Here is a 26290-nt window from a genome sequence, read left to right on the forward strand (position 1 = left end):
ATCTAGCTTGTGCAAGGCCCTGGGTTCAATCCCCACTCCTGTGAAAACAATGAAGAGTGGGTATGTTATGGCATTGATTGAAAATAAGCAAGGGACATTTGAGGACCATCCAGGTACAATTTGAGTCAAGACTCTCAAAGCAAGAAGGCCTGTGTGTTTCAGTTTATAAAGGTATTCAGAGAGCCATAGGGTTGGAAGAATCAATATGAAATAAAAAAGCCAATTTGAAAAGGCAAAATGATTCCCCAATGAGAAATACTTCATCAGCTACAGGGAGCATGTCATGTAGAGCATGGCTGCCCTGGGGTGGACTTGGAGATGGTTCCTGAGTAACTGTGCTGTGGCCTCAGTCTCAGAACTCAGGGCTGACACCCTGGGATACTTGGCCAGGTGGAGACATGATGTATTCTGTACTTTGTCTCCTTGAGCTTCAAGTCTGATCCCTGCTACCGGTAGTGCAAAGACCTACGAACTTTCCTCATCACCACTGGTCCAGACCCTCTGGCTGCTGCCGTAGCTTTGCAAGCTATGGTTAGCACCCTCCTAGAAATCTAGTGTGCCAAAGCAAAAGCCGCTCCCACTCTCTACCCTGCTCTTTAAAGAGTGTGTGCTGTGAGGGGCCCTGCAGCTGCACTACAGACCCTCAGCAACTGAATGCTGCTCAACGTTGCCGAGAGGTGCTAACCTTGCCCACAGAGAGCTCTGCTCACTCCTGACCGTTAGAAATGTGTCACCGAAGTGTGAAAATACTTATGCTGTTAGACTTCCCATCATTTCTTTTCTTTCAATCCCTCTCATTTGCATGGGTTACTCATAAATGTAGATCTTGGGTATGATTTGTACAACTGCCCTGCTGTCGGTCTGTAGGAAAGCCTTGCTGGATGGGCTTGTCTCTGGCCTTCATCTACAAGTGCTGGGTGCAAGTGAGTCACAGGTGGTGCCACAGGCAGCTGGCCTGGAGCCGGGGGTGCAAAACACAGAGTGATAGTCGTTTGACACAATTTCAGCTCTCAAACCTGCTTTGTAAATGAAAACACTGCTTTTGGACTAAGTCATTCTCTCTGATTCCCAATTGTTCAATTAATCTATGTGTGTTAACACCTCTCTATAACATCATAGATAGTGCCTAGTAATGAACTCTGCGAGTTCAGGCTGAGGAACCCTGAATGATCCGCCACTCTGCAGCTGTTCAGGAGTTGTACCCTTTTTGTGATGTGGTGAACTCTTTGAGGACTTCAGCACTGTATTCTTAAGATACTGAAGGAGTGGGTTGAACTGTAGTAACAACAAGGATTTTGCTTTTTAAAAGGATGTCCCTGCATACAGCTTAGCAACCTTGATTGAACTCAGCCTTTCATGGTTACACCTTAAGGTTGAAACCCATTTCATTTCATCATTTCCCAGAAGGGGCACTCAGTTCACCCATTTCCTGTTTTTAATCTCAGGTTGTTCTGTGCTTGTTCCACATCTACTCTCCCAGTAGCATGGCTATGGAAGCCAGCGTCACACTCTTGCCCCACCTGGCATCTATGCATTTTGCACATAGCTGCCATCCGTTCTAAGCTATCTGTGCACAGATCTGTGGACAGGGCTGGCTGTTCCCCTGGTGTCTGGTGCCATGGCCACTCATGGAGCTCGTCACCCCAGCACTGTTGTGCCATGTCTGACACACAAGCTCTCGTCTCCCTATGTACCACAGAGTCTCTTTAGTATGTCACAGAGGTGGACATGGTGGTTAAGACCAAAGCTTCTAAACTTGCTCCATCCTATTTCCAGTGGACTTGAACCACTGTGTGTAAAGAATTTTCATTGACTGTGCTTGATACCTCCTGCCCCGACAGTCTTTAAAGATGTGTGTGTGGGGGTGGGAGGTGGGGGTGTCTGTGTGTGTGTGTGTGTGTGTGTGTGTGTGTGTGTACTTGCACACGTTGTTGTTGGTAATGATGTTGAGTGAGACCAGCACATGACTGGCATGTGGTATACAACTGAGCCATGCCCACACATCTACATTCATGTACCCACCCCTTCAGCGTGCCCTTCCCTGGCCTCCCATGTAACCAGAGTATTGACCTGACCCTTTCAATTCTGCTCAGGTTTCAGATGGTTAGGACCCTAGGGACAGGAGCCATGCTTACGTTTGTTAACCCACAGGTCCTGCGGTCCACCAAAAATAAGTTGCCTTGCCTGAGTAATCCTGGCTCTAAGCTGTCTTCTCTGTTCTCATACTGAGTCCTGTCTCTTCCTCTGTTAGGCTGCTGGAGATTAGATAAGAAACCGTCTTTCCCCCCACCCCCACTACAGTCTGTAAAGCAGGGTCCTCACCCTCAGAGTGGGTGTCTCAGGGATTTGCCAGGAAATGCATGAGTTTCACTTCAGAACTTTGCTTATCTGGGTTTTAGCTGTTGTTTCTTTCCCATCCTGGGACCCTTTTCACTGCGAGGTGCAGTTGGATGTGAATTACTGAGTGATGGGGTCGGGCCAGCTACAGAGCTACTGCTCTTCTTAAGAGTGTACAAGTTCTTAGCATCGTTAGGCCACAAGACTGTCACTTTCAGCCTCTGGTGTCTTTGGATTCTTCCTAGTTAAGCTTCTGTTGTGTTTCTGTCGCTTAAAAGTGACAGAAGCCTCCAAGTTGATGTCCAAATATGTTTCTGTATTTGTAAAGGATGTGTTTTACAGGGGCTGGAGAGATGGCTCAGTAGTTAGGACACTGACTGCTTTTCCAGAGGTCCTGAGTTCAATTCCCAGCAACCACATGGTAGCTCACAACCATCTGTAATGGGATCTGATGCCCTCTTCTGGTGTGAGTCTGAAGAGAGCAATAGTGTTCTCATATAACATAAAATAAATAAATCTTTTAAAAAGAGAGAGAGAGAGGAAAGGGGAAAAGAAGGATGTGTTTTACTTGGAACCCTCCTTGGCATCCTTTGGCAGCATCAGTAATGGAGACATGAATGTTTCATCGCTGCAGAGTGCACCTTTGCAGATTTCGTGCAGTGCCCGTTTCCGTCAACCGTTTTAGGTTGTTTAAGCTTTGTTGTTGGAGAATGAGATGGTGTGGTGCTCACTGTGCTGTACAACCTCGCCTCGCTTTCACGGTCCGATTGCTTCATAAGGTTGAGAGACACAAAGAGGATGAGAGTCCTGGAGGCTGCAGCAGGACTGGCACATTGGGAGAGTGTGTGTTCCTGCACCAGCAGGTTTCCATTCACGATTTCCCAGGAGCTTGGACTGGCAGGCCCTAATCTTCCTGACATCAGCCCTTCCCCCATCACTGGCAATGACAAGCTGTTTCAGCTTTGCCACCTCTCCCAGGCCACTGTGGATGTCACCGCATAGCATGGCTGACTATCTAGTGCAGTCTCTGGCTGACACAGGTTAAGTGGCCATGGGTCACAAGTGATGCTATCCTGGTGATATTGGTTAAGCTATCTATGTGACATGGCACACGTAGGACAGCCATATGTCACGTGACTACATTCAGTGATACAAGTGCGGGCATCTACATGACCGTTAGGGTATTCTGGTAACAAATGGCACAGATAAGCACAGGCAACCAGAACCAGCACCTCCACCTAAGCTTGAGTGATCAGTGGGGTCCCAGAGGCTGTGCTGGCAGAGGGATGGCCAAGGGCATGATTGATAAGGCTTTGCTCCAATGTTAGCTGTGTTATATCAACTGTGTTTCTTTTATTATTTTTGTGTTTATTTCCATAAATACCTAAATTGTTAGTGAGATACTAACATTTCATTGATTACAGAGTTTCAATGACCCTCTTAGTCGTTCTCCCCCAAGACATTCTGTGTTCAAAAATATGATGGTTTATATATGTGACACATAGAAAATACCATCCAGAGCGTCTGGCCAAGAATGTGCCCATCAGAAGCCTTGAAGACAGCATGACAGGTGTAGGGCTGGCCAGGGTTTCTAGGGAAGGTGGACACAAGAGTCTTGAGCCCTCTTCTACATAGTCCTGCCCACCAGCCTCCACTAGGGGAATCTTCCCCAGCTTCCATTTTCCAGGGAAAGCCTGAGCCATCTGAAATTCCTTTCACAAAGAAACACACCTGGCCCATACAGGTGGACAGGTACCTTGTGCTGTGTATCATCTAGGACCCAGTGTAGGTAATATCTGAGTAGAAAGGTCTTGTGTAAAGAATGCTCAGAGCACACACGAGCACAGAAGAGCCTTCACCCACTCAGTGCATGGCCTTCCCAGGGCTGGACATAAAAACACACAGATGTGTGTACACCACACAGTACTCTAAGCCACCAGTCTCACGTCAAAGTCCCTCCAAAGTTTCAGATGCTAGATGGCAAGACAGTAAACAAATAGGAACAGCTCTTCAGAGCTACTAGCATAGAAAGTCTCCATGGACATCAGTTTGTTGTGAGAGCAACAGTGGCTCTGAGGTGGCTGATAATTCTCTGGAGCAGTGAGACGGTTGGGACAGAGGCGTGTGACCTTTAATCCCTGCCTTGGTGAGGGTGCCTTCCATTTACACCAGGCCGCTCTCTCGCCTCCTCAGTGGGGCCTGCGGGCTCTGCCACTAGCCTGTGACATGTTAGATAAGGACTTTTTCTTCTTGGTGTCCACACTCTACTAGTGGGCTGCCTTTGACTCAACCCTGTGCTTGCTGATTATCTCCACAAACAGAGTGCCACAGACTAACACGTTAGTTTGGAATTTTCCTCATTCTTCTAGGATATTCTCTTTCATCTGTTCTCTTCATTCAAAAAAACTGAGTTGTAGAGGTTTCTAAATGTGCCCTTTTTAAGTATTAATATATATAAATATATTCTCTGTTTCAGTAGTCTACTTTTGTTGCTTGTTTGCTTGATTTTATCTCAGTCCTAACACTAGATTTTTATTAAAATGTAAGGAAATCTTATTGTGGTTTTTATTCTCGCTGTTTAAATACAAGAGAAAAAGAACTGAGTGGCCTACCAGAAGTATCAAGAGTTCCTAGATTTTAGGATCAAATAGCAGATAGAGTCAAATATGCAGGGCACAGTTGAGCAGCCCCTCTCATCCCACAAGACTAAGGTAGCCGTCATACTCTTCTGTGGAGAGTAGGAATACAGAGCTCAAACTCTCATTTTATGTTCAAGAAAAGCTGTGTAAATACATGTATACATGCCTGTGTGTGAGAAGACACATGTGTGCATGTGTCTCTTGTATTTTTGCATCTGTATAGGTCTAATGGCATGTTTGCTGTTGTTCCATCTTGTGTGTGCATGCCTATTCTGTGACAGTATCTGTGCATGGGCCTATATTTGTGTGTCTGTGTGCATGTGTGTATTGTGTGTGACCCAAGCTCTCTGCTAAACCCTCTGCATCATTCCCTAATCTTACTTCCCTTTCTGTCAGTTCTCCATAACTCTTTGATTTCAGTTGGGCTGGTGTCTTGAGCAGCTTCCTCTTTTCCTGCATTCCTATATTTCAGTGTTCACCCTCGTTCCTCTTCACAAGCTCTTACCATACAGCCAAGAGGATGTGGAAACCCAGTTACAATATGTCACACAACACAGTGTCACAATCACCAAGCATGTCCCCACCTCCTGGGGATAGTGATCAGGATGGGATAGGAGAGGCAGGGAGGGACATGGACAGAATAGAGAAGTTTGGCTCTGGGAAGCCCAGGACTTCCTGGTGCGTAGCTGCTATGCCAGATGCATGGTGAGCAAAGTAGACCATTCCATCATTTTCTACAATGGCAGTTGGGGTTCACACATCTGCCTTGGGGCTAGGGCCTCCCCGTCATTGCCTCATAATCCTGCTTTTCCTCCAAAATGCCTGTTCTGTTTGGCTCCCAACTTCCCTATTTCTGCCTGTTGGGTGTTATGGTCTCCTCCCCTCCTTGGAAGTTTCTCCATCCCAAAGCCAGTTCCTACCACGTGACCAGCTGAACAAGCACCTCAGACAGTTCCTCTTGTCTGGGAACTCCAGCTTCCATAGGGCCATAGGATGGCTCCCAGCCTATTATCTCCCCCAGCCCTGTGGATTTCAGAACACTGTCTCCATAACTCTGAGTAGGCAGAGGATCACCTACATGCCCAATACAGGTCTCTTCCCACATACGTGACTTCTAATGAGCCCCCCTAGGAACCCAGGGCCCATGGTCCATTTCTGCTGGTACTCCATGATGGCTCTTGGGCAGTGGGTATGTGTGTGCTGTATCTTATAGTACTGCCAAGCTAAATGCTCCTGAGCCAGAGACATCTTTCTCCTACAATGTTCTCCAGTGACACCCTGGGGGTTAGAAGCATATTTCTAGAATGGCTGCATTCCTCCAATGATGTGTTTGGCTTGTTGGAAAGGCCTTGTTTCAAAATCTATTAGAAGCAGAAAGTTTATTTAAAACAAAACATGTCAGGATTTAGGGAATTATCTGGGAGGAACTGGCTATGAGGTCCCATAAACGTGGGGTGCATCCATAGCTTGCTGAGTCTCACTAGTAACCCTGGGCAGCTCTGTTGTCTGTGAGTCTTACTTCTGTCTCTGGTAAGATTGGGGAGGGCAGTATTTATAAGGGTTGCTCCAGGAATTAAACAAGTAAATGCATGGTAGATGTTCAACACAGCTCCCTCACCTAACGAAAGCTCGCAAGCTACTATGGGGACTGTGGGGGAACCAGTAGCCTTGACCTAGATGCTAAGTGCTTAATACGTCTGATTTTAACTGGGAAGAGCACATAGCTTAAACTACTCATTTCTATACATTTCCCAATAAAGTTCTATTGAATCATACAATGAAAAAAAACAGGAAAGAAGAAAGAAATTCTCTCATTTCAAAGAAATGCTAATAAGGACAGGACTTTTTGCAATGGCCTGGTGGTAAGAAATGGCTGGTCCCTACTAGGAAAAACATGGTATTTGAAGGTTCTTCCCAGGAGATGTGACATTTTGATGAAAGTGCCAGTAAGCTAGGGGTTTCTGAGTAATGAGCTGAGCTCAGAGAAAGGTAATGGCACCTGCGCAAAGGGTGCCAGCATTTCCTGAGTGCTGGGTGTCTTATCTGGCCACTCAGACCACATGGAGCCCAGAGACAGCTATTTTTCTGGATTTCCTTGGGAGGAAGCTGAAACTTGGTGATGTCATGTGACTCTTCAGTCCCACAGAAATGATAATGTAGGGGTAGGAGGGCCTGAATAGAACTTGCTTGCCTCTGTGGGCCCATTTTCCATGGCAGTTTCCAAAGCTTGGAGGCCAGATGTTAGGACCACAGTCATGACTAACACCTGAGAGCTTTGTAATGATGGCCAAACAATATAGAATGTGGTCAGCATTTGTAATGCTCAGTTCCTGTAATGGGAGTCTAGAACAGAAAGGAAGAAGAAGAATAAAAGGGAGAATGACTCTTGAAGACCTCTCTACAAAAAGAAACATCCAATGCAAAGGCTTTGTTGTGCTGAAGTTAGCAGTAAGTTGCCCCTAGACAGTGAAGGGCTTGGACTCCCAGCATGTCCTGCCTTCTCACCATGTGAATTAGCAACCCCCAAATCTAATTCTGCCACCAGCTGCCATTCCTTGGCCAGACCCTCTTAACAGTGGTTCTCAACCTTCCTAATGCTACAACCGTTTAATACAGTTCCTCGTGTTGTGGTGACCCCACCCATAAAATTATTTTTTATTGCCACTGCATAACTATAATTGTGCTACTGTTATGAATCACAATGTAAATATCTATGTTTTCAATGGTCTTAGGTGGCCCACATTAAAAGGGTTGCTGGACACCTCCACAAAGGGGTAACAAAACACAGGTTGAGAACCACTGCTCTATAGAAATGTGTTTCTGTTCAGATATAGAGGAAGCTCTTGCAGGCCACATGTAACATCAGGTTCCTGCCCCCAGAGCCAGAATTCTGGAGAATGTGTCTTAGCATGGGGATAAGCTGATCTCATATTCAGAAGAGTAGCAATGGGTCCCTATCTGTACTGTTCTCATCCTCCATGAAAATGTCCCTGTAAATATGATCTATGTGTGCTACACACCTGTACTGATGCACTCTTGTCATGACTCTGTATACACACAACCTTGTGCTCTGGTACACCAGGCCAGCCAAGTACATCCATCCCCATGAGCACACACATATCCCAGCCACTGACCCAAGCTTGTTCTCCTGTACACATAGCCAGCTCTTGCAGATATCCTCTCTGCTCCTCCCCATCTGAGCTGGCACCTGAGAAACAGGTGTTCCTGGGAGGAGCACATGGAGAAATAACCAAAGCAGAGCTGGGGTTTCGTTGCCTCCTGTGAGTGAAGTTGTCAAAAGCCTACTGACCACTCCAATCCTGATTTCTCAGCCTGAGTGTGCGTAAGTGCCTCTCCACAGACAAAGGCACACACTGCCAGCCAACACCTGGACCTGTGGCTGCAAAAGCTGCAGGAAAACCGACATCCTTCCCATCAGTCCCCCTTCTTTGCTGAGTCACTCTTTGCTTGGAATTCTGACAGGTGCCCGTTGGGCTTCTGGAAGGGAGGGACAGCAGAGGATCCACCCTCTGTGTGTCCCAGGAGAGATTACATTATCTTCAGCCACCCTGAAGCTCGGCCTAGGCTTCTGGAATCGGTGGGGCTGACACAAAGCCAGTTCTGGGGACAGGGAATGTACGGATAGCCACAAGGAGCTAAGCCATCTGATGTTCTCTTCACCTGAGCACCCTAGGACTTAGAGTGCTCAGCTCTGCTTTGCATGTGTTCCACTCATTTCAAGGACCAGCATACCCTACACCTCACCCATGTGAGAGCTGCACGCTTCTGAACTATATTTAAGAAGCCAGGTCAAGTACAATCCATGTAGTGTTTTCAGCCCTACATTTTGCCAATTGCTGGTTGGCATTAGCAGGCAGTTCAACTTGTTGCTCTTGGAAGTATGTTGCTGGGAAGGTCAGTCTACCAGCCATGTGTAACCTCTTCACTCAGCTCACACCTAGCAGTGGATGGAAGCTCTCATTAGCTGGCTCATACCAATTTACTCTGATAACGACGAAGCTTGTCCTGGGACCCTTCCCGGCTTCCTCCCAAGCCTCTGTACTTCTCTGGTGAACACGGCCACCTCTTCACTTTGTGGTAGGCGCCTCTGACTATGTCTCACCAGCACTTCTAGGGCCTGAGTTTTGGAAGATAAACACAGAAGCCTCCTGGTGTCCCTCCTGACATCTGCAGTTAGTGCTCTGGTGCATGGCCTAATTATCCAGCAAGATTCCAGTGTATACTCTATCCTCAGTATACTGGCTCATGTGATCTAGTAAAGATGTCTCTCACTGCACAGAATTTCAAATGAAATGGGAAATAAGTATCTCAACTTTTAACTCATACCCAAGACCTCAAATGATGTCACCATACTATGAGACACAAAACAAGCACCTTTGTAATAATGTTCCCCTCCTCTGCCCACACCTTGTTCACCTTACTCATCAGAATACTCCCATTCTCTGTTTTTAAAGCTTTCATTATTGTTTTAATTTTCTCATGCTTATGTGGTTCTTCTTGAATCCCAGGTCTTACAGGTGATGTTTAGGAGCTTTCTCATGGCAATTTTGCATACTTTGTACCACACACATGAAGAAGTAATGCTTTTGATGAAAATGTAGCACTTCTTTTAAAAAAAAATCAAAAAAGCAAGAAACTTAAAACATTCATAAAATATCTCTAAGCTTTTTCCCCCAGACAACCAGATTTAACCTCCCAGCTGTGGGTCTGTAAGACCCAGAGCCTGACCTAGTTGACATGAACTGTGTGTAAGAGGGCCAGGAGAGAACAGCTCAGTGTCAGAACCTGGGGGAATTACAAATGGCACCATAGTGATGACTTGTGGCTTCTCCTGTAAATCTGAATAGAAACATTATTGTTGCTCTCTCCTCGTCCTCTCTAAACGAAATTCTGAACCCATCTCTGTATTTCTAAGTCATACATTGCTTTTTCTAACCTGATTTGTTCTCTGTGACAATTTAGTACTGTGTTTGTAAAATAGAGACAAAGCCAGGACAGGGTTGGCGGTGTGATTCAGTGGGAGAGCACATGCCTCATGTCTTCACAGCCCTGGGTCCTGCCCTCAGCACTGAAGGTAAAACTCAGGTGTTCTACAACAACCAGAAAAAGGGGGACATTGTGTCCTCTGCATTGTCTGACAGGTGGAACTGGGAGCAAGACAAACTGATGCTGGGAACGACCCCAACGTCCATGTCCCCCAACAGCCTAAAGCACAGGGAAGATCACCTCAAACATACTACAGATGAGATGAGTCCCCAACAAAATCCTGAAACAGAAGAACACTGTTAGGGATTTCAGGGCTGGAACATACAAACATCCTCTACCCTGGCTCCATTGTCCTGGGTGAGCTGCCAAGCCCTCTTCCTGCTGCTGTTCCATTTTGAGGAAGGTGACAAACGGTAGCTGGGTGTAGCCAATGTCATAGGCCCATAGGATTCTTTGTGGACAAGAAGATAAAGCGTTATCTTCCCAGCCTGTGGCTTTGTGCTGAGCACAAAGCTAACTACTTGTCCTCTCAGGCCCGTGGAGTATTATCATGATTCGGCACACAAACCTGACAGAACAGATGGGATTATTCCCACTTGGTGGATAAGGAAAGTGAGCTCAGATAGTCAGCGCATGATACAGTTTCCACCAAGGAGGAAAAGCCCAGCATCAGATGCCTCCCCCGACCTGGACATGGTCAGCTGCTTCTTCCTTCCATGAGATCATAGCCTCTAGACTTACAAATGTCTAAGTTCAAGAACATCCAGAACCAATGGAAGCCAAGGGATTCATTTGATTGGAGAGCCAGTAGGCATAGACTGTAGTGATGTATGACACTGGATGAAATTAATGTCAAAAATTACTTTCCCCACTGTTGACTTTGCTCTAAATATGCTTGCGTCCTAAAACTGCATGTGAACACCAACATGTTCTGCCATGTACTCTGACACTTCTCAATTACTGGACATGGATTTCTGAAACTATCCAACTATTGTAGTTATTAAGTAGAGAGCTTTCTAGCTGAACTGTGTCACAGATAACCTGTACCTCCTGTGCATGCTACCAAGTGACACTGAGTGCTAGTCAGCCATGGCCTCTTTCTGAGCATGGCTATGGTCAGGTCACATGAGCATTCAGAGCTGGGCATTTATCTGGAATAGGCTTATGTGAAGACCAAAGGCCAGAGGGGGGAGGGTCTTCTGAAGAAGCGTCTCCAGGCTATGATCATCGGGCAGGCCCTGCAACTCCATAATACTGTGAGGACCAAACACAAAGAGTCCAGAGAGTAGGCAATCTGGTTCTAGGGGAGAGATGATCTGGGTGTCTCCATCTCAGACCCAGAAAGTCACTTAAGCCAGGAAGACACATGCAAATGGTGGCTGTGGGGTGGAGGGTGGGGCATTGCTCTGGAACAAGAATGTGCATGGTTAAATGGAAACCATAACATTTGCAAACATGGGTAATTTGTGAGCTTTGGTTATTGTTTTAGCATTTTCCTAAGGTCCATCCCTTTATTTATTGAATAGTGTGATTTGACAAGAGATCTATAATAGCAGTTGCCAGAAGTAGAGGAATTTTGACACAAGATTTTCAGTTCTCTCACAGAGCACTGTAGACTGCTGGGCCATATGGAAGTCAGATGTGATCATAGAGACTCAAGGAAGGTGACAGCCTCAGTCTGATAGACACGTGTGCTGGGATGGGAGCCCAAAGGCCACAGCCCACAGTGCACAAAAAAACCTAGGCAGGTGGACAATGGTGAGCAGGAAGCACAGTCAGGAGGTAACACAGACCCAGCCTGGGCTTCGCAGTGGCAGGGGTATGATTGGAGCACATCAGGGAAACTGAGGCTCCTTCTCAAAGAAACTGGGATGATCATTGGACTTTGTGGGTGGCCATGGAGGAGCTCTGGTGGATTCATTGGCTAGAACCTTGTTTACTGACACACATGGAGAAATAGGAAAAAAGCTAGGCCTTGGGGAGAGGGTGGGTTTGGAGATGGGCAGCTGTCTGGTGCCTGAAGGGCACAGGAGTGGCAGGCAGGAGGCAGCCCGGGTGCATCCTGTTCTCTGGGCCTTGGCACAGTTCTGCTGCCTGCTCTTTCTATACTTGAATGCCTGGAGGCATGCAGAGCATCGTAGCCTACACAGAAGGACCTCTGATGTCCCAACAGGAGATGGTTGAAAGAGTTGGGACAGCCTCACAGCTCTTCTGACTCTGCATCTGGGTGAGTGGTGGAAGTCACTTGAGTAGGTGTAAGACTGCACACCAATGCACCTCTCCACTGTGTCCACAGGTGGGACGTGGGGCTTCTTTGTATCTTAGCTGTCTCTTTGCAAGGCTGAAACCACAACGTCTTCTGTCAGTGATGTCATCTAGCTAGTGTCCTCTTCCCGTGAGAAAACCCTGATCAGCCCAACCAACAGGGAGGTTTAAGAAGAAATGTATCTGTCTATAAAATATACTGGTTCTCAAAGAGGAAGTGCTTTTGGCTTCACCCTACACTCCTGTAGAATATACCTATAGTGTCTGTGGGGACCTGGTCCTCTTCTCTGGCTGCCCTCTGCAGTCCTATCCCTTGCTGACTCAACCACACCCATAGGCTTCCCCTTCTTTAGATGTGTAAGGACTGCCAAGGCCACTGCTAATGGACCTTTATATATAATATAATATAATATAATATAATATAATATAATATAATATAATATAATATAATCACTTTCCTGTGACTGAAGAGTTAGCATGACGTAAAAAGTATGGGGTGTAAAACCAAGCTACAACAAATTCCTGAATTCTTGTAAATACAAATCTGAACCAAATTACCTTCCACAGGAAATTGTCATTGGCCCTCTTAGACCTGACAGAGAAGCAGTGGCCCTGTCATTCTGAAAATCTCGAGTAGTTTTCAGCCTCTCCCTTGGGTGCAGCATCAGGAGCCACTCATGAGATACACAGCTAATACAGACCAAAGAGTGGTTTCTGTAATGTCAACCTGTTTTCCATAATGTGCACAGGTTTGGCAGTTCAAATAGGATTCAGGATCTGAGGAGATTACAGCATGCTATATAATAGTGATCACAAGAATTTGGAAATCAGAAGTCCCTAGCAGAGAAGCTTGTAAAGGATACATTTTGTGATTCTTAAAAGACTTGTACAAATTCTCAATGAAGCCAAGAGTAAAGACAGACACCATTAATGCTGGCACTCAAGAAGCAGAGGCAGAGCCGGGCATAGTGGCACACTCCTTTAATCCCAGCACTTGGGAAGTAGAGGCAGGCATTTCTGAGTTCCAGGCCAGCATGGTCTACAGAGTAAGTTCCAGGACAGCCAGGGTTATACAGAGAAACCCTGTCTCAAAAACCGAAGAAGAAGAAGAAGAAGAAGAAGAAGAAGAAGAAGAAGAAGAAGAAGAAGAAGAAGAAGAAGAAGAAGAAGAAGAAGAAGAAGAAGAAGAAGAAGAAGAGGAGGAGGAGGAGGAGGAGGAGGAGGAGGAGGAGGAGGAGGAGGAGGAGGAGGAGGAGGAGGAGGAGGAGGAGGAGGAGGAGGAGGAGGAGGCGGCAGATGGATCTCTGTGCATCCAAGGCCTGCCAAGTTTACATAGCAAGTTCTAAGACAGCCAGAGCTTCATAGTGTGATCCTGTCTCAAAAAATTTTGTTTTTTAATCTGTGCTATTTCATAAAACAGTGGCTTAAAGCTGCAGGTAGACTGTCTGAGAAAAGAGGACAAAGCCAAAAATCGCACGGTGCTCCCTAGGTCCCATTGTGGGGTGAGCTGCTTCTGATGGGATAGTGTATAGACAGGGTATCACAGGGCAATGAGCTTGCACCTGAAGATGGCTGCAAAAGAGCAAGCAGCCAGGAACTGTGTCCTGATTCAGAGCTTCTATAAGCAATCTGGGAACATTATCCAAGGTACTCTCAGTGACCCCTGAGCTTCCCGCCTCTGTGTGTACATGAAGAACACCAGGCTTAGCTGTGAGGACCACAGAGCAGGCACAACTAGGCAGTTGTATTTGCAACACCCTGCAAGTTATTAGCTGGCCACGTGTTTGTCATTCGGGAAACTCTGTTGTAAATGCAGTCACCCAGTGTGACCATATTCAGGCAAGTAAACACATATGCATGGGGGTGCACACTTAAGTGTGTGAATGCAGTGGCAAAACTTACACATTTCCCAGTGCCTTACAACCACCCAAAAGAAGGCTGCTTGCAAAACTCTGTCTTTTGAATTATGAGGGTCATGTAACTAGCTTTGACTTTAATTTTCGTATTTCTGTGCTAAACACCAAAAACTTTACTTTTCACATTTACATGCTAAACACTATGCTTAATGCAAAGTATAGACCTTCCTGTGAGCCCAAGATCCCTTACTGCCAAAACAGTGATGGTGTCTACCTCAAAGACCCACAGTGCAGCTTAGAGGCTGCCTGTGGAAAGCAGTTTGTGTGCACCTGACAGACCCACTGAGTTGCTGCTGTGAGAGACTGGATTTTAGCATAGATCGGGGGTTTGCTGTTTGCCGTAATTCCTACCCACTTAGAACACCATAGAATGTTTTTTCTAAGTCCAGCCATTGTATCTGTATCAATTCCACTTTACTATGCCAGACAGAACTTAGCAACTGGTGCTATATTTTGCTTTTAAGCTTTTGGTAGATTTTTGGTTAAGGATGAAAATTAGCAGATTGACTTGAGTTATGGTAGACAAATGATTAATTCTTTTGAAAGGGACTCAACATTTCATGACCCAGCATCATGGTCTTTACATTAAATAGTAAAAATGTAAACTCCAGGCATGGCAATGAACACCTGTAATCCCCACAGTAGCAGAGGGAGCAACAGGCGGCCCACCCCTGAGCTTTCTGGCTAGCCAGTGCAGTTGGATTGGCAATGTACAAATTCAGTGAGAAGCCCTATCTCAAAAGATGATGATGGGGGCTGGAGAGATGGATCAGCGGTTGAGATCACTGACTGCTCTTCCAGGGGTCCTGAGTTCAACTCCCAACACCATAATGGTGGCTCACAGCCATCTCTAGTGGGATCTGATGTCTTCTTCTGGTGTGCCTAAAGACAGCTACAGTTTACTCATATACATTGGATAGATAGATAGATAGATAGATAGATAGATAGATAGATAGATAGATAGATATTTTTTAAAAAAAAAGATTTGATGGTGATGATGGTGATGGTGATAATGTCTAGAGCAATTAAAGAAACATCAGACGTTGATGTCTCCACATATGTATCCACACAACTGCACATGTACTATCCACATACATAAAGTTTTTCACGGGGAAAAAGGGAAGGTTCTGTGGCCAAACAAATTTGAGAAACAGTAACTTAAGCAAAGTTTGATAACTATGTCTTTTTCCTGAAGTCCATCAGCCTTTTTTTCCTGCTGAGTCAGTAGTTGATCCCAGAAGTTTAATTTAGCCAGCTACTTTGTGTATACAATTCTGGCTGACATTTTGGGAAAGAAGTCATGTGAGCGTGCACCCGGTGTGCATGCATGTACATATACACACACAGACACGTGTACAGAGTATAACAGGTCTTAGGAATTGGAACTCACTAGGAACGGCCTGCGAAAGACTACAAGCACGGGGCTTGGTGCCATTTTCAAAGGCAACTACTAAGCAATACGGAAATCTGGTAGCTCCTTTTGGAGCAGCAATTCCCTATCCAACAGGCAGATGGGAAATGTTTTAATTTTCTCTGGATACAATAAAGAAAAGACAAAAAAAAAAAAGCAAATGAAGAACGTTTGAGGGGCAGACTACCCATGAGGAAGCACACTGATTGTGCAGACGTGTGCTTTCCCGTGTGAGACTGTGATGTGGCCAAGAGCACACTCAGCCAGTACTACTGAATGGTTGCTATTGGTTCTAGGATGTTCTAGGCTGTTGAGGCCGTCGGAGCTTGCTCACAGTTCAGAGGTCCTGCTCTGAGGAGTGACTTTTCTGTAGCTTGTCTGAAGACAACAATAACAAATTAGCAGCTAACTGGTGGTTTTACATAATAACATTGCCTTTTGAAAGCAGCACTGTCTTCTGCACTCTTGTGTCCGTGATGATTTGACAACCTGGCTTTCTTTTTGCCTTCTCTATTGCAGTTGCATATGGGGCTGATGGCTTTAGGGATTTTCATGCAATAATTCCCAAATCTTTCTCTCGTAAGTATATGCTTTGCTTCTAGAAAACAGATGTTCATTTCATGGTCAGTTCCATCACACAGACACCACCACTTGCATGTTCTCTCATCAACACCTTCCTTTATAACTTGAAAGTGACATGGACTAAATGTTTGCCATTCTATCATTAAACACCCAGCATCCAGTGTGTCATTGATACAATAAAGTGCAAAGACAGAGGGTGAGGGTGTTGTTTGGTTTTTGTTTTGCTTCTGAGGCAGGGTTTCCCTATTATTCCTGGCTGGCCTAGACTGCTCTGGGATGCCCAGACTCATCTTAAATTTGCAATGATATTCCTGTCTCTGCCTCTGCCCCTGCCCCTACCCCCTCCCTCTGTCCCTGCCCCCTCCCCTCCCTCTGCCTCTGCCTCACCAATAAGGATCAGATAGTGAGAGGATTATAGGGGACTTTTGGGATAGCATTTGAAATGTAAATGAAGAAAATACCTAATAAAAAATTGGAAAAAAGAAAGAGAGAGAGAAAGAGAGAGAGAGAAAGAAAGAAAGAAAGAAAGAAAGAAAGAAAGAAAGAAAGAAAGAAAGAAAGAAAGAAAGAGAGAAAGAAAGAAAGAAAGGTGAAGAAAGAACTAATGTAGCCACAGTGGGTGTCTCACTGGGAGGCTGCTCAGCAGGGTCCTGATTAAAACTGTGATCAACAACTTTGTGGTCCATGCTTCCTGTCAGCATCAAACAAACCAACATCTTTTCAGATAACTTGTGCAATTTTGTGTGACAGGAAAAAAAAAAAAGGTGCACCCTTTTTCCCTTGCTCTGGAGTGCTAACCTCAGAACAGAGAAGAAAAACTCATGGGTTTCCAGCCCATTCTTCTGTGGTGGCTCGCCACGTAAGCATGCACCATGTTAGCGTGCATGCAGCCTACCAGCTCTCCTCGGAGCTGCTGTGCCGAAAACTATATGGTAATTTCATCTCTTAATACATTGAAAGTTGAAAATGATAACTATATTTGAGCAACCATAAGGAGTATTTTCAAGAATAGAGAAGGCTTTTTTTTAATGCAAATAAAATCAATGCAAAAGAGTTACAGGTTGTTAGACCCCTTAGGTCTTAAGCCTTCAGACCTTGTATCAATAAAATGTTTAATCTTATGAAGCAGCAGCAGAAAGCAGAGTGTATTGGCATCACTTTGAGAAGAGCTTTGTCTGTGTGTCTTGCTTCAGATCAAACCAAAGCACACTCTACCACCAAATTACACCCTAAGACCAGCTTGCTGACATCTTACTACTCTAATCTTAATATTGAGATGTCAGCCGCGTTAGGTTTATGATGTCCTGTTATCAGATATTACTTGGGAAGTACAGTACTTAGCAGTATCCATCTCAGGATGCTCCTGGTCAAAGGCCAGATAGACTTCCCTCTCCAGAATATTAGAAGTTTGCTAAGATATTTCTCCTATTAATTATTTCTTCAGTTCAATGTGAAGGTAAGAATTTGAGATTTCCTTCTTCATGTAAGCATGTATGTTCACATAACATATTTTTATGTGTGAGCTGTGAGTGTGCCAGGGCAGGAAGTCATGTTAATTTTGAGCCTGCCAATCACAGTTTTGAAATGTTTTGGTAAGTCAAGTGCACATAAAGGTAAGACAGCACATTCTAAGACACATTTTCATTAAGCCTGAGGAATGGGCAAAGCCCAGCATTACCTACTGACCAAGCAGATGGGTGAGGTTTTCAGGATGGGAAAAAATGACAGTGGGAGATGTTCTGAAACATGATAAATGTTTTCATGTTTTTCATGTCTATCTGCTTATAAAGATTAGTTCATAGTAATACTATCTCTTTTTCTTTCTCTCTTCCCCTCAGTTGTATCTTTCTGGAACAAATGGTTGGTTGAGCCTCAAGTCTCCGCCCAACAACAACCAAACTGTTCTGGGCCAATATCGCCACCTTGTGGTCATGCTTGAGAACTGACCTACAGGCTTCCTTCTGGAAGTTAAAACAAACTTTTGGCCTCCTCTGCCATCTTTATCCCATTTTGAGTCCCTAGATACCCCCCAAAAATTAAATATGCCTTAAAATTCTTCTTTCTTAATAAGTTTTCATTTTCTGATCTATTTCCATCTCTGACTTCATTGTATTTGAAGGCTAAACATCAAATAAGATTATTTCTAAAATAGGCTTGATTAGGTAGAAACCCTATTATTTTAACTATTTTTAAATGATATTAAGTCATGCAATTTGTTCTAAATAATGCTTACAATTTGTTCTGGATTTGAGACAAGGTGCCATGTAGTTCGGGATAGCTTCAAGTTTCCCAGGGAGTTAATGGAGGATGGCCTGGTTCCTCCTAACCCCTTGTCTCTGCCTCCCACCACACTGCTGGCTCCTTTAGAGGAAATAAAAAACACTAGTCTGCACATACATATGTGTCTCAGGTCTTCACCTATTACCACAAATAAATGAAAATGTACAAATATACCTTATATATTTTAATAACTTTGCTTATTAGCTACAGTTATTATAAAGATCTTTACACTTGCATCTGCCTTTTTCCATTTAAAATATTGAACATTTCCTTTACCTGACATAAAACCAGGCTGGAATGACAACTTCAGAATTTTTTTTTCCAATGGGAAAATAACATTGTACATTCTGAAATGCTACTTTTCCAGTAAATATTAAGATGCAAGGGAAATAACAATGTAGACATCAAATCTGTGACCCAGAGGCTACCCTGCATATTACACCTCTGCATTAAAAATGCTCAGTTGCTCACAAGGGCACACTTGGCAGCCAAGCCAGGCCTCCCAGTTCCTGCTGGCCTGAGTTCCTTCACTTCTCCAGAGTCTTTCATTCTAACCTTTTCCTAGATGCTAGAGGCCTTGCCACACTCGGGTCAGGAGGGGCATTCTCTTAGGACAGCAGGGTGACTATGCTGGTATACCTCTAAAATACATAATGAGAGGGTTTTTTGTTTTCTCCATTTTAAGTAACAACTGAGAAGTAAGGTAGCTTTTATAAGGGGTTTGAAAATACCATGTTAACATAAGCCATGTTTTGTAAACACTCAAATTGGCCTCGCCCATTATCTGTCAGTATCTGGAAGAGTAGGTTGAACCCAGAGCTTTGGGGGGACAGGGGGAATATTCACAAGACTCCATTCATGTTTTATATTTAATCAGCTCAGTGAAGCACTTCATCAAGCTCCCTGTTGTTCTCAGTAGTAGACTAGGGACAGAGCTTACACAATATGTGTGAGTCTATTCCTTATATGTAGCATTTCACTGAAGGAATACCACAGCTAAACAGTTCTAGAAAGAGTCCCTTGTTGTCATGGACAACCTTTTTGGTTGAATAGAAATCTGTCAGATTCCTTATTTAGCAAGCACCCACTTTGCATTTATCCCCAGAGATATGAGGGCCTTTCCCATGTTTGTATAGAAACCCTTCACATAGCAGGAATCTTAAGTTCCCCATGCTGACAGTATAACCTGTTTTTTGCCAAATCATCTTCTCTCTGGTCACTCATCTCCGTTAGACATCACAGACCTTCCAAGTCAAAACATGGCTGGCAGTGTCTGCATCACAGCCATAAGTCCCAGCTCAGCAAGATGTGTGCACAGCCTGCTGTGTCCCCACTACTTACGGTCCTTGGCCACACCCACAGGCATCTGCAGACACAGTATCTTCTTTCTGAAAAACATAAACTTTCAGTCTTTAACTTTCTGATTACTGATCATCCTTCCCGTACTATCTATTGACTCTCTCTCTCTCTCACTCGCTCGCTCGCTCGCTCTCTCGCTCTTACACACACACACACACACAATCATATATAATTAAAGCTCCAGTATAAATCAGGCCAAGTAGCTTGGACTTCATACTCTATGTCCTTGGCAGCTATCCACCTATTTTTCCACATACATTTCTTACCCCCATTGTATCTGATTCCCACACTGACCCTGGGACAACTTGTGAGCAACCCTCATGCCTCCCGAGTTACCTTTCTCCTTTAATGCTATCACAGCTGGTGGCAGCACCATCTTCTAAGGCAGAAATGCCAAAGCCCTGCCTTCAGGTGCCCTAGTCACCCTAGTGATAGGCCCTCGGGGGCTTTCAGGAATCCAGTAGCCTAGAAAGCAGCACCCATCACCTGATTCATAACCTGCTTCCTCCTGACTCTCCACTCTCCCTCATTTTGCAAGCAGCCTGCTAGAGGAGAGCTGCTCCTGGTATGAGAAGCCTGAATGTTACTGCCCATGCACCCTGCTGTCCTGGCCTTCTCTGCGAAACACCCACATAGGCATTAGTGACTTGTGCCAAGAAATCCCCCCAGAGGATTGCACATGAACTCTGCTGTTTTTATTCATACAGAAAAATGCTTACAACTGGCATGAGCTTCTCTGCCCTGCATGCAGTGTGCTCAGGAAAGCAGGATCACAGCCTCCTTTACCTCAGTGGAGTCAGGAACATGCTAAGGGGATGGATCATCCCAACACATGTTCTTCCACAAGGTGATTTTTACCCAGCTGTGGATGCTTCCTGTTTATACACTTTGCTGCAGTTCTGTGTCTTAGCTGTCATGGCTAAAAACTTGCCACATGAGCTATGATCCTCTTCATGGAATCTTTTACTACAGAGAGAGAGAGAGACAGAGACAGAGAGAGAGAGAGAGAGACAGAGACAGAGAGAGAGAGAGAGAGAGAGAGAGAGAGAGAGAGAGAGAGAGAATATTGAAAAATAACCAGAGGTTGAGATTTTTGTAGTTTTACTGTGCTGACGTAGTCTATGATCTGTTGCTATAACAAAGATTCCACAGACTAGTTAGCATATAAACAATGTAAGTTCGTTTAGCTTGTAATTGTGGAGGATAAGAAGCTGAGTGTGGTGTCTACATCTGGTAAGGGACTTAAGTGGCGAGATGGGACATTGCTCTAGCACAGGCCTGTCTTCCTCTTATTCAGCTTTGCGTTGCTAAGTGAAAACCCAAAGCAAGGGGTTCCCAGAGGAACGTGTATCTGGTTAGGCTCTAGAGGTTCCAGGCAACCCAGCAGGGAAGGCTTTGGTGAGAGTGGCCAATGATAGTGATGGGAGCATGTGTCAGAGCCAATCACACATCAAAAGTTGGGAAGTAGAAAGTGACCAACCGGGACAATAGAGTCCCACAGTCTTTTTGAGGGGACATCACTAGCCATCTAAGGACTTCCCACCAGGTCCCACCTCAGAACAGACTCTCACCCTGAGTGAGCCTTTGGGAAGTGTTTTTCCAAACCATAGCCATGTGAGTGCAGATACTGGTGAATTTGAATCTACCCAAAGATAACCTAAGAATCGCTACTCCAGAGTCCAGTGTCATTAATCACCGCTCTGTGAACCGCAGACCTTTCCCCTCTTGCCACATGGATAGGATCTGGCCTCTGAGGGAAGTAAGGACTGCTGATTTGCAAAGTTTCGGATCAGAGACTTGTAGGGAAAAGCTTTTAGAGAATTCCCCATTACAGAATTTCTCAGTGTTGTCCTGGACATGTGCGGAATTCAGCCTCAGAGTTCATTCTCACTTCCAGGACCTCAGAGCCCATGCTCCGGTTTGTACGTCTCATCCCATTACTAAGCCAGTAAGTCTTTTCTGCAAAGAGCTAACAGGATAATATTGGCAGTAAGTAGGCACTGGAGACCTCTGTGTGGAGACCTCCCAGATCTAGAGCTAGCAGGTTGCTAGCTCTGTGACCATAGCAAGTTCTTTGACTGAACCTCTACCACTACAAAATATAGGATGGTAATGGTGTGGCCCTTTTGAGTTGTTGTGAGGTTAAATGGCAAGTGCCATTAAAGTACCAGAGGGTCTAGGACAAGGTAAGTACAGTAAGCACTGTTGGGATCAGGCAGAGCCTTGGTGGATGTCACTTGCTGTGCCCCAGTCCACTGCTCCTTTCCTCAGTCCTCTCAGCTGCCCCAGGCTGGCCATGGCTATGAAAGCTCCTGTATTTACAGATGAGGAATGAGGCACAGAGAAGTCAGATGACCTGCATAAAATCACTGCGCCTTTAAATAAAGGTGCCACCCCTCCAGGCCAGCCATTTTTCTCTTGGTGTCAGAACCTCAAATGTCCCAGTCAAGAGAAATTTGGGAAATAAGATTCTCTCTCAGGCTGTGAAGCAGGTGGGCTCCTTTAACTCAATATTCTCCATTGTAAAGTAACCTTAGGTTCCCCTCCAGGGTCGATTTAAACACACAGCTGAATTCACCCCAAAATTTGGGAACCAGAAGGATTGGGGAAACCCAGAAGAGCACACTTCAGACATCCTCTATGGCCATGTCCTGGCTGCTGCTCTGGGGACCAAACTTTGAGAATCCTTGACCAAAAGTGCTCAAATTATTATGTCAAATAGAGGCTGGAGATCCAGATCAATGGTTAATAGTAATTGACTGTCTTGCAGAGGACCCAGATTTAGTTCTAAGCACCCACATTTGGCGCTTCACAAAAGCCTGTAGCTCTAGTCCCACAAAGCTGCACACAGTGTGCATACATAGAAGCAGACACTCCCACATACACACAAACGAAAAGCAAATGCCTGCTTCTTAATTATGTCACAGTCACCTCACTGGTTATTTTACTTAGAGCAGCATACCTCCCTAACTCTTATGCACCTAGAAAAAACACTGAGAAATTATGGCTACAGTTTCCACTGCCATTGCATGTGGGATTCACCACTGTACCATTAGTGTTTTGGGAGCATGTTTATGCAATGTGTTGTATTTTCTTTTCAAATGAGTAGGCAAATAACAAAACTACATGACTTGTGCTGGGACTACAGCAGAGTCAATAGCGGTGTTTGTTTGTTAACCTACAAGCATCTTCTTCTTTGAAAGACTGTTACCTGTTGCACTCATAAACTATTCCAGCTCACCTCTTAGCAAATGAAGGAGATGTGAGGACACCTCCACCTTAGGGCACAGGCTGGGGTATGCTGCTATAAGATAAAAAAGAAAGCCAATTGCTAAGAAAACGGAACTTGGACAAGGGAGTTGGAATCAGAGGTCCAAACAGCAAAGAGCTGTTCCAAATTTGTTGTGCATATGCGTAAGAAAATACTCACCCGTTCAGACCCGCATCTGTCCCTGCATCCCTAAGTGCATCCCGTAGGTACCATCCACACTCTCTGGAAGCTTGGTGCATGCACCAGTCAGACTGCCCGCCCTGAGGTACAGGCTCAAAACTGCTTAGAAGCTCCAACTGTCTATTTGATGCCTTGTTGCTGCTGTGTTGCTATCTTGTGACTTATTTTTGCAGTGACACTGAGTGGCCTCCTGTGTTGTCTCTTTCAGCCAGTAATGTTAAAGTAGAGACTCAGAGTGATGAAGAGAATGGGCGTGCCTGTGAAATGAATGGGGAAGAATGTGCAGAGGATTTACGAATGCTTGATGCCTCGGGAGAGAAAATGAATGGCTCCCACAGGGACCAAGGCAGCTCGGCTTTGTCAGGAGTTGGAGGCATTCGACTTCCTAACGGAAAACTAAAGTGTGATATCTGTGGGATCGTTTGCATCGGGCCCAATGTGCTCATGGTTCACAAAAGAAGTCATACTGGTAAGGCCTGGGAGTTTTCCCTTGAGTGTCTCCTGAGGTCCTGTGGGGGCTGAAGGAGCAAAATGTACTGTCAAGGGCTGGGGATGCAAGTTAGTATTGTAGAGCACCTACCTAGCACACACAGTCCCTAAGTTCAAAGTGCAGAAGGAGGGTGGGAAAAGGAATGTGGTCTTGAAGCATGTTCCCCATAGACTAGCAGGGCGGCACTTGCTTATAAATAGCTCCCAAGTTGTACTGAGGCACAGCTTTCTTATTCTAGGGCAGTGTCTGAAAGGTCTTCTCAGCATGTACCTAATCAACCCTGTGAACGAAAGAGAAGGCTAACAGCATGTGTGTGTCAGCTTCTGAGACTCTGATAGTATACTCGCTAGAAAAAAAGAAAAAAAAAATCCCAGCCACAGTGCTGACTCTCATGTCCAATCCTTCACAAGACGAGATCAAAAGCTAGAGACACACCAAAACTGACTTCACAAATTTCTCATTGAGAAACTACAGAGAATACTTGTTTTAATCTTGTTAACACTTGGGATTCTCTATTCTGAGGCATTAGTGAATCATTAGTGAGGCATTAGCCTAGCAGCAAAATGGTCTTTTCGGAAAGGGTGTAGGTCAGCATAAAGTGGTTCACCCTCCAGTCTGAGTCTCTGAGTCAGCTAGCCATATTGCCACAAGTTTTCATCACAGAGCAGTAGGGGACTTTCTGTCAAACTCCTATTACGGTAGAAGGTTTGCACAGGCTTTAAGAGAATAAGAGAATGCAATAGTCTATTCAAAACTAAGAAAATGTTCAAGAGCCATGCCTACCCCTGCCACTGGCACTGTGGGAAGCCTAACCAGCTTCAGTCGGCTCTTCTACTCCTGTTCCACATGTATATGAACAGTCAACTCCTTGTTCAACCTAACTGTTACTCCACCACCACTAAGGACACTAAAGAGGCTTCCTAGAAACATCAGTGGTGTTCAGGACAAGTGTTTGCATGGTATAAGGTTTCTTTGAGAAAAAAACTAAAGAGAAACATTACTCTTCTTTCCATAGAAGTTTCTTGAAAGGTAGATATTATAACCTGGCAAATTCACCTAACTCTTATAGCCACAGAAAGCTCACATGTAAAACGTATAGAGCCTGGGCTATCACTACCCATACACTGGCTTCTTTGGGGCCTGAGAAGGCTGGCATCTGCTAGTGCAGTGTCCAGGAGGGAGAACAACACGCACAGATGAATGATAGCGAGTTTTACTAGACTATCTCAAGAAGCTGAGGAAGATGGCTTGGAAAGGACAACCTTGTCTGTTTCTTACACGGGACTCAACAAGCGTGCGTTATCCAAAAAGGAATCAGGAGCTAGAACAGGTATAGAGCAGTAGTGTCATCACCAAGGAATGAAGGCGTTTCCAAGGTTGGGTTTTATATATGGACAGAAGCAGTTTCTAAAATTATATATTCCACGTATAGTATATGTACAAATGATTTATAAGATGATACTTAAATAAATGTTTGTCTTCAACAAAAGTTTAGCTCTAAAGTTAGGCAAATTTGGCTTTTCTGAAAGGAGCCTTTAGTTCTCAAGTGACTCGTAGAAATAGACCTGGCATACCCAGCCCTGAGAAAACCAAATGTGAAGGTAACCTTGCTCTTGCCTTCTGTGAGGCAGTGGAAATTAACATGGAGAACCCTGTGACAGATGCTCAACCAGTCTAGGGCCTGTAGCAAACCATTGCTGATAGAGAGCAAACCTCTGACTGTACAGTAAAAATCCCCTTAGATATTTGACAAATGAATCAAATTCTCGTGTAGTAAATTGCTAACATATGACTGCCTGCCTTGACTTAAAAAAAAAGAAGAAAAATTACATGTAATGATTAAACCTGCTATCAACAGATCTGGGAGGGTACCTGATATTTGCTACATACTTTCCTCAACAAATAGTGACTAAGTATCATACCTACCCCAATATGCTAAGTTCTTCAATTATGGAACAGATAACTTACAGAAAGAGGAAACAGGAAGAGACTACACACACGCACGCGTGCACTCATAGACAAAGTTTGGTCATTGCCAACTCCACAGTATATCTCCGTATATGTGAATATACAAATCCCCAGGTAGAAGTAAAAACCCCATTTAGCCAACTAGGTTTGAATAGCTAGACAGAGCAGATGGGCTTTCTCTTCCAGGTCTGGGTGGAATGTGTCAGCAAAGTTTTGGGCTCTGCATTCCTACAATAACAGCAGGTTATGAGAACACTGCCCACCCCTGTGAAAGGCGCTGGGAATCACTTGGAATCTTGAGAACATGCAGGGCCTAATTCAGACTCTGGGAGAATCTGGAGAGCCAGCATTCCTATGAAGTCCTCGGAACGCTGGGCATGGAAGCTAGAGCACAATAAGCCCCCGGGGACATGCTGCTGAGGACAGGACAATAAGCAGAGCCATCTCTGTGGCCTATGAGGAGCTGATGTAGGATGTGCTGCCCCAGTGGACAGCTAGGATGTGCACCAGAGCCTCTCTCTCTTCTTCCCATTGCCCATGACCCAGTCAACCAGCCTCATGACTTGCAGCCCCTTTCTAGTAAAC

General features: G+C 44.9%; 1 protein-coding gene across 33 annotated transcripts in view; it reads left to right on the forward strand.

The window, feature by feature from the left end:
- Ikzf1 (IKAROS family zinc finger 1) overlaps nucleotides 1-26290 on the forward strand; it is an 87969-nt gene that overhangs the window by 39894 nt on the left and 21785 nt on the right. For 13 of the 33 annotated variants that reach the window (XM_011243702.2, XM_011243705.2, XM_011243709.2 and 10 more), the window contains 2 exons: nucleotides 16095-16154; nucleotides 23456-23716. The exons of 9 other annotated variants lie outside the window; for them this stretch is intronic. In XM_011243702.2, the coding sequence (XP_011242004.1) occupies nucleotides 16095-16154; nucleotides 23456-23716 (321 nt within the window). The remainder of the gene's footprint in view (nucleotides 1-16094; nucleotides 16155-23455; nucleotides 23717-26290) is intronic. 11 more of the 33 variants (XM_030245952.1, XM_030245954.1, XM_006514680.4 and 8 more) reach the window with 1 other exon arrangement.

Source organism: Mus musculus, chromosome 11 (assembly GCF_000001635.26).
Source record: "Mus musculus strain C57BL/6J chromosome 11, GRCm38.p6 C57BL/6J".
Classification (NCBI taxonomy): domain Eukaryota; kingdom Metazoa; phylum Chordata; class Mammalia; order Rodentia; family Muridae; genus Mus; species Mus musculus.